Source organism: Panicum hallii, chromosome 3, assembly GCF_002211085.1.
Source record: "Panicum hallii strain FIL2 chromosome 3, PHallii_v3.1, whole genome shotgun sequence".
NCBI classification, from domain to species: Eukaryota; Viridiplantae; Streptophyta; class Magnoliopsida; order Poales; family Poaceae; genus Panicum; species Panicum hallii.
In genome coordinates, this window is record NC_038044.1 from 53,608,250 (window position 1) to 53,617,876 (window position 9,627).

General features: G+C 39.6%; 1 protein-coding gene across 1 annotated transcript; it reads right to left on the reverse strand.

The window, feature by feature from the left end:
• Nucleotides 1-1,578: 1,578 nt before the first annotated feature.
• Nucleotides 1,579-3,223, reverse strand: LOC112885480 (disease resistance protein RGA2-like). The gene is made up of 2 exons (XM_025951092.1): nucleotides 1,943-3,223; nucleotides 1,579-1,623 (listed from the first exon to the last, which is right to left on the reverse strand). Exons 1-2 carry the CDS (start codon nucleotides 3,221-3,223, stop codon nucleotides 1,579-1,581), a joined length of 1,326 nt encoding a protein of 441 aa, XP_025806877.1.
• Between the last annotated feature and the right edge of the window lie 6,404 nt (nucleotides 3,224-9,627).

Genomic DNA, 9,627 nt, shown 5'->3' on the forward strand with positions numbered 1-9,627 from the left:
GGGGTGGTGACACCACTACATGCCCTGAAAATATTTTTTTTATTTTTAAAATTTATTTAAATATTTAAATATAGAAAAACAAATCAAAAAGTGAAACTTCTACACTATAGTTAATTAGTTATTGTGAACTAGAGATAGAGGGAAAAATATACCAATTATATTTCAGTATATATAAAGATTAAGATTGTGGAAACCTAAAAGTACGTATAACTTGAGTTGAGTTGTACGAGATACTATACAGTCACTATTAAATATCTTTTAATTCTAAAAGGTCTTAAATGAATAATGTGTAAACTACAAAATTTAGATCTTACCACTCCAATTTTGGTACAGAGCTACTCTACATCCGAGGTTGTTTCAAAAAAAATCAAAACTTCTAGATTTCAAAATTAGAGAATTTATAATATTTTTTACTATTAAATGACCTTAAATGAAAACATTATCAACTACTACCTCCGTCCCAGAATATATAGCTACTTTTAGATTTTTTTAAAGTCAAATTTTTAAAACTTTGACCATGGATAGTAAAAAAATATAAAGATTGACAACATAAATATTAGTCTATTCACAATGGAACCATCTATCATAATAAGTAATATTTTTTATTTAAAAATAATTATTTTTAAAGATATTATTGATCAAAGATGAAAATGTTTAATTTTGACCAAGTCTAAAGTTGCTATATTTTGGGATGGAAGTAGCACAAAAGTTTAGTTCTCGCCAACCTCTGCAATTTTGATATAAAGTTTAAATTCATTCAACATCATATGAAAAAGTTATGAATTTATTTGCATGGAACCATTTGTAGGGATGAGTCATACCATCACCTGCCTCACCGGCCCTACGAACGGGTCATGCTATCACCCACCTCTAAAAATTTATTTTTTAAGGATAGATGACATCATCACCTGCATTTGAAAATGGCCAGGCGGCTGGTGGCGTCACCCGTCTCTAAAAATATTGGCTATTTCTAAGGACAGGTGCACCCACCCCTAAAATTACATATCCGGAGGCCAAAGTAACTACACTCCTTTTGTAGCAGTACTCGAGCCAAGTTTCAGTATCAAAGGGATATATTTTCCAAAATACAAAATTTAGATAGATAACTATATTTGATGTACCGGATGTCATACAACTTTCAGATTACGGTTACATATAGTTGATTGTATTCAACCAAGTGCTCTCTCCCCTAAAGCTCCTATAACTGTGTGAAGCCGAATTGTACAAAAGGTTGTATAGTGTTTCAAAAGGAACCCCGACCCCCCCCACCCCCCCCAACAATCTATAGCTATAGTGAGGTGTACAAGGTTGTGGTATCAGGTCAAAAAAATTGACTCCCCGTCTCCACAAATACAAACAATTTTTAGTATCTATTCCCTCCACGGCTCCCTCTCCTCTCGCAAGCGGTGCCATCTGATTAATACCTTCCATTAAAGGCCTAGGTTAGCCTAACAGTCGGCCTGTAAATGCACTGTCAGGCCTAACTCGACTGCTTTCCATGAGAACTCACCTCGTAATAGGAAAATCTAAGTCTATGGAACGAAAGATCATATTTCAAAACATTTCAAAACACCTTGTTCATGCTTTATTTCTGATAAAATTATACATAGGAGCTTGAACCACCTGGACAAGAAAGAATCAAAGGAATGTTACAAGAGACTATCTCTGCATCCAACACGTTTCGGCAGTGGAATAATTCAGATAGTCCACATCCATCCCTCGCCACCCTGTATCCATGACAGTGAGCGACATAGTACACACAATGGAACGGCAACACTGATTTGCACAACAAGACGTGCAAGTTAAGCGAGTCACCCTTATCATCTAATATTTTCTTCTTCCCAGTGGGAGGACTCTGGATACAAACATCTTGTAACGTAGAGAGTTCTCTGTTTTCGAAATATGTTATGCTTGTGTGCATGTTAACATGGCACATGGATACCTGTCTGGAGAGGAAGTAATTGGCCACATCCGAAATATAGGGGAGGCTACTGCCAAGAACTGGGAGATCCCAAATACTGCTTCTCAAAGCCTCACTCCAGAATTGGATATTAGGATGAACCTTTAGTAGAGCTCCAATGATCTTAGCTCCAAAGAATGACCCGTTCAGCTTCTTTGCGATTGCCATACCTATTGCTGCCATCCTTGGGAAATTCTCCTCAAAATCTGCATCTGGAAATGCAAGCGCCTTGAAGTAGAACCAGAACTTTTCACATGGTAGGATGCTAAGCTTGATCGGCTGCACAGTTCCGACGCTGGCAGTGTGGTTGTGAGGACTGGTCACAATGACCTTGCTCCCTTGTTTACAGGACCTTAGGTTCGACAAGAGCACTTGCAACATCTGTTTCTTCTCCGAATCGACATTCTCAAATACCATCAGGAACCTTTTATTGTTCAACTTGTGCTTGAATGTTTGCAGCAGATCATTGAAATTTCCGAAGTCACCTGTGCTGTACTTAGAATTAAGGACTATCCTTGTCTCACTATTTTCCATAACTGTCAAAGTGAAGAAATCAGACAACAAGATTGATGAGAAGTGGCTGCGTACCCTTGCATCGTCACAAACATGCTGCACAAGGGTTGTCTTTCCAACACCAACATTGCCAATGATAGGAAGAATGTCCAACTTCCTTTCTGAGGGGTTGCCTTTGTGTAACAAAAAGTTGATGACCCGCTCTCTTTCAACATGCCGGCCAAACATCTCACAATCCACATAAAGGTTAGTCCTAAGAGGCTTAAGGATTGGTGGGCAGCTGTCTAACAGCACGACAAACTCTCTTATACCAACTGATAAGCTCTGCAAATTTGCTAAAACGTTGTTGATCTCAAGAATGCTATCATCTTTTGAAAATTGGATCTTGATACTACTTGCAGAAATGCGTAAGCGCTTCGCATGATTGAAAGACGACAACAAGAAAGGATAGGGTACATCCTTGTTATCATTGACATCTACAAGGTTTTGCGATCCATCCTTTGATATGTCAAGGAAGTAGCGACCTTGATACATACCACTGATGAGCTCTGAGAGCCACTCAAGAGTTCCATGATTAGTGATCTGCCTCCCCTTGGCCTCCTCGACTGCACTTCCAATCTTGATCAGCATATGACGTATCCTTGTTAACTTTGCATTGATGCTTTCTTGTCTAGTAGAACGACTAATAACAATAGAGATTGCCCTGCTAACCATGTCACCGATGACTGCAGATATGAAAGCCTCAGCCATGGCAAAACTTTTTGGATGGAAGATGTTTCTGAGGAACCTGAGGACATTTTTAAGCGTTACCTATTCATCTTCTATATTGGGCAATGTGTATTTGAACGCTCTGTTTGTAGCTTCCTTGTTGCTTCGCATTCACACTTTCCAAAAGGTGAGTTGTTCAATGAATTCTGAGATGAAGTAATACAAGTCACTGCAAATGAAAGTGACAATCTGAGGACTGTGGTACTCTCATTTCTGGATGATAGAACAGGTCTTTTCCATGAGAGAGGATGCATCTGTCAGCAATAACTGGACTATAAGACAGTGATCCAGAGCCGAAATTTCCAAGAAGACAATAACAGGTACAGGATGGAACCGGAGACCTCAGGTCCACCAGCGACAAACTCAATTTTTGTGAGCGGGACCAAGGAAATGGCATCCTCTTCTGCAGGAGGCCAGCAGCAATCACAATTCACCACCCACTCATATCCGGGATGCCTGCATTTCTCCCTGTTGCAGATAAAAGGAAACCAAAGGGAAATTGTACCTCTTGTTTATTTTTCTTCTGAAAGATCTTTGTTCTGTGGAACAGCTGGTTTCCAAGAGAGGTCCCGTCAAGCTAAGGGGCTGTTTGGAGTGCCGCCTAACCCGCCACAGCGTGCCTAACTTGTGGCGCTCAAAACGGCCGCCACACCTGCGGCGGAAAAAGTGTGGCGCGCCGTGGCGGGTTAGGCGGCACTCCAAACAGCCCCTAAGTCCACACACCGTGTGAAATAAGTTGACATGAAGTAAGTAGAGCACACAGCCCACGCCAACTGGATTAGAAAACAAAAGAATGACACCACAGAAAACGAAGTTTCCAAGAAACTAGGCCAGATAGGACAAGCACCACAGACCTAATGCTTGTGAGCGGGACTCAAGCTAGCCAGCGCGCGTCACGTCATCTTTCCCGGGGCGGCATTTCCACGAAAATGAATGGGTTTTCTTATATACTCCACTATGCAAAACAAGATCATGTTTACAAATCCCTCGCAGCAGCAAGCTGTTCATCGTTTCATTCTGTGATTCATCACAATATGAATTACTTAGAAGCCGGAATTGCCAAATCTAAAAGTTGCTTTTTACGAATGATCAAGGTCGGAACTTTTTCCTTAATCTAAAAAAACCTAGAGGACAAATGGCCAAAGCAATTGATACATATCATCTTTTCTAATTTGCATCCTGTTCACACCGGAATGTACCGTTATATGAACACCTCGTGCGTCATATCAACACGTTTTGCATCTGCGAGGAAACTAGTAAGTTCCAGTTTGTATTGGAAAATTCTGAAAATGAACCAACAAACACTTGACCATTAGCTTTTGGGATCTCCAAATGTCAAATGGCCTCAAAAGCCAAAAGCTAGAAATAGCTTGTCACGAGCTTTTCAGCTTCTGGTTTTTGAGGGCATCTGGCCTTTGAACATCTCAGAAGCTCAAACAAATAGGATCATAGTCCACAATGTACGTCCGTCGATGCAAATATAACTTATGTTACCGTACGGTAGGCGCACCTGGACATCTTGAATCAGCATTGAGATGAATGAAGAACAAGAAGTTGAGGGTTTGGAAGAGATTAGGGCAAAGGGACAAAAGTCAAAGCCATAAAATAGTACTACCTCCATTCTAAAATATAGCAACTTTTAGATTTAGTCAAAATTAAATATTTACATCTTTAACAATAATATCCCCAAACAAAATTAATTTTAAATAGTAAAAGGTTATATGCTATGATAGTTGATTTCATTTTGAATCAACTAATATCATTTTTATATAATATAATCAATTTTTATGATTTTTTACTATTCATAGTCAAAGTCTAAAAGGTTTGATTTGAGAAAAATCTAAACATAGCTATATTCTAGGAGGGAGGGAGTATTGGATTGCTTTTGTGCTGATTGGGTATGTTTCAATCGGCTGTAGCCTTTTATATTTACTTCAACTGCCCATAAAAAAATGGCCAACATAGTACAGTGCAGATACAAATGTTGGAATAGGGAAAACAAAATTTTCAGCTAAATAGTACAAACAGCCAAACACTAAATAAAGCCATGTGAGTCTCAACCAAGTAGTACAATTATTTGATCAATAAATTAAATCACCATTGCTTTGTGATCTCTACTTGAACTGGACATATATTTAACTTACACGGACTGCTGAAGGGCATACTTTGCATATAGTTGTTCGTAGTCCACATAGAAAAACATTGAGTATATAGCTCATGTCTTCATATTTTTTTTATAACACATACTACAAAAAGTGGATTTAGTCCCGGTGGAAAAGAACTTTAGTCCCGGTTTCCCAACCGGGACTAGGAATACATGATTAAAAGTCTCTACAACCAGGACTAAAGAGTGTGGAAGGTCAAAAAAATAATTGGCAAGCACCACCAATTATGCAGTTCGCAGGAGTTGAACTAAAGATGTCATGACTCACGTGTAGCTTCTTTACCATCCCATATATACAACACATGTAACTCTTTGTGGGATGCTTTCTTAAACTAATTAACCTACGGACTACTCTTTAGTGCCGGTTGATAACTCCAACTAAGACTAAAGAACTCTTTAGTCCTAGTTGGTAATACTAACCGGGACTGAATGGTGACCCTTTAGTCCGGATTGGTGTTACCAGCCGAGACTAAAAAATCTATACTTTTAGTCCGAGTTGGTGTTACCAACCGGGACTAAAAAAAGACTTTTAGTCCCGATTGGAGGCTCTAATCGGGACTAATATTTTCCCTCGCCTCCTAGCAGTTAGATTTGGGACTAATGTCTTCATTAGTTTCGGACCCAACAATGATCGGGATAAATGACAAAGATGGATGACCCGTTCTGTAGTAGTGACAGCTCATGTCTTTATGTTGCCCGGGCATTTAGGAATATGAGGCATGGGGAGCGTTTGCTGCGCACGCAGCTATCTAAGAATGGTCTTCATCTCTCTCATGTTTCTGATCAGTTGGATTTAGTTAGGCATGATGGCTCAAGCAGGACTGAACTAATAGCGTTATTTTGGGTCCAGACTTTTACTAGCATTGTATGATTTCCTCGACGAACAAAATCACACGTCGATGTTGACTTCTTTCTTAGATGTAACTGGAGTTCTTCAGATCACATCCTGCAGATTAGTGGTTCAGACACAGCCATCCTGGTTTCTTGACTACTTTCTTATCTATTTACAATGCAAAACGTTGTTTGTGGAAGTAGCTAGAAGATGTTGGAAGGGCTCCTACCAGTCCTGAGAAGGGGCAAGGAGGGGAGTAAGGTAATCATCACAACCAAGAATCCAAGGGTCGCAACCGTTGGAACCGTGGAGCCAATCATACTCAAGGTCTTGCCCTTCCCGGAGTACTGGTTCTTCTTCAAGGCTCATGCCGTCGCAGGCAGAGATGTTGAGGAAAACCCGAGGCTTGTAGCACTCGGCAAAGCGAGTGCGAGGAAACTAAATGGGTCATTCTTTGGTGCAAAGATTGTCGGAGGTGTCCTAAGGGATTATCCAAATCCTAAGGTATGGTGTAAGGTCTCGAGAAGCAACATTGAATGCTTGTCTCTGCTCGGTGAGATTGCAGAGATTTGGCTGGGAACTTGCTTCCGAGTCATGTGAACATGTTCCTGGTGACAATTTCTACTGATACCTTGGCTTCTCATAGTGATTTCAAAAAGTTACAAGATTGGCAGTGAGGCCTGCTTGGCAGCAGACAACATAAACTTAGTATTGCTGTGCAAGTCAGTGTTGCTGTTCTGTAATTATTATCACATTGCTCATTGCACTGTAGGGTCACAGTGGTTTTGTATGGTACCTTGTATGCCAATCATCTCTACCTTGGGTCACGAGAACTTATAGTTACAGTCCACTTTGTATATCGATTGTGCTTCAATCTGTATGTTTGTTCTGATTATTGTTTTAACAGAGCAAGGCACTTGGATCAACCTTAAGATGATATATCCATTTTGTCACAGGCAAACACTGCAGTAACTATGGTTCTCAGACAGTGCATTTGGAAAAAAAGTGGAACAGCGCACATGTATGTATCCCCAAATTAAACCACACTGATGCTGACATGCTGATGGGCTGGAGCTGGAAAAGGTGAAGATCTGGGTGCAGTTTGCAGGCTTTCAATCTGTCTATAAAAAATAGAGTGTGCATACAATCGTTGTCATTGTTTTTCCTCTCTGCTCGTCACAAATACCTCTTGTGGAAAATCAGCCAAATACAGTGAAAATATAAAATGATTTCGATAGTGAAACACCAAAAATAACAAGAAATATTAATTGCAAGCACAGCATGTCATAATGGTTCCTCTTACTGCATTTCATTTCATAGTGCACATATTTTTAACAGTTAATGGATCTACTACTGCCAATCAAGAAAGGGCCAACAGACAGTGCAGATACAAATGTTGCATGTTGGAGCAAGAAAACAAAACTTTCAGTTCATAGTACAAGAACTAAATGAAGTCCTGTCAACCAGGTAGTACAATTTTCCGGTCAAGAAATTAAGCCAACATTGCTTTGTGGTCTCTACTTGAAGATATATTGAACAACTGACTAGAGATTCACACATGGTTTGTTGCTGAAAGGCATGCTCGCATATCGTTGTTCCTAGTCAGCATAGAAAAACATAAAGTGGATAGATCATGTCTTCATGTTGCTCAGGCATTTGGGAATCTGAGGCATGGGGAGCGTGCGCAACACAGCTATCTAAGAATGGTATGTTTCTTCATCTATGGATTTAGGCACGATGGTTCATGGTCTGAACTAATAGCGTTATTTTGGATCCAGACTATTGCTAGAATTGTATGATTTGTACGACAAACAAAATCACAGGTCGATGTCGCCTGGAAAGGCAATTAAGATGCAGCTGGAATTCCTCAGATTAAATTCTACATATTAGTGGTTCAGAGGCAGCCATCCTGGTTTGTCAATTTCTTGCTTAACTTATACAATGCAAAACATCATTTGTGAAAGTAGCTCATAGTCGAATTCAGCCTTTTACATGGTTTTCTAATTACCACAAAACATGCTTTGGTGGTTTGTCTATATGCAGAGTAGTGTAGCCAAACTACTGACTCAAAGAAAGCAAGCAGGAAGTCATCTGGAAAGGCAATTAAGATGCAGCTGGAATTCTTCAGGTTGCATCCTGAAGATTGGTGGCTCAGAGCTCAGAGGCAGCCATCCTAGTTTATTAAGTTCTTGCTTAACTTTAGAATGCAAAAGTGATTTGCGAAAATAGTTCATAATCGAATTTAGCCTTTTACATGGTTTGCTAATTTCCCACAAAACATTCTTTGGTTCTTTGTCTATATGCGTAGTACGGTACTAGGGTAGCGAAACTAGTGAAGCAAACAGGATGAGGAGGAAGGGATTGCAGCAGAAATACTGAATGGCACACGTTCAGGATCTGCTTCTAGAAATGAAGAAATACTTAAGCCATACATAAATAAATTTTTTTTCTTTTTAATATAATCGGCAGATCTCCTGCCTAGTTCGCTTCAAAAAAATATAAATAAAAATATTAATATTTAATGTTTAGATTTTAGAATTGGTCCTTAGAAGTGAATGATCAACTTTTGTCACGAGGAAGTGAGGGTGGTTCGCTCCTAGTGGAATTGCACAGCAGAGCCCATATGTCAATTCGTGTTACATCAGAAAAGTAGTTTCAGTTAGAAAATCAGTGTGGCTGAACAGCAAGTCAAAAGTCTGATGCGTGTGCTAGCCGTCGCCTCGACGTGTCATGACCAACAACCATACTCCAGGCAATCTCAAGTTGCAAGTCATTTTCCCCATCAATTATTTCTATTACATTGCTCACTGTAATTACATTGCTGTGCAAGTCAGCATTGCATTCTGTAATTCTTTTTTACATTGCTCATTGTTCTATAGGCTCATCAAGCACTTGTTAAGAGCTCACTGCGGTCTAGTTTAATACCTTGTATATCGATAATCTCTAGTTACTGCCACAACAACATAGAATTATCGCCCACACCATTATCTATGGATCTGTATTACACTCTGCATGCAAGTTCTATATATGGTTTTAAGTTTTAACAGGGCAAGGCGCGTGACATCAGTAAGATGACATCCATTTTGTCTTGTGCACAGAGAAAGTGTAAGTATACAGACTAAGAAAATATACAAAGAGGCAAAGTCGACACTGTACTAGTGCACATGGACAAAGAACAGCATGTATCCTCAATAAAACAAGTGCCTTGCACCAGTGGAAAAAAGAAAGTGAAGAAACAACAGGTACTTTTTTTGTTTTTCTGATTCGAGTGGTATAAATTGCCTTAACGTATCATGACCGATAACCATTCATTTCAGGACACCTCTGGTCTTTCAAATCACTTTCCTGCAAATAAAGATCCAGTCACTCTGTTGACTTCAGCATTAACTA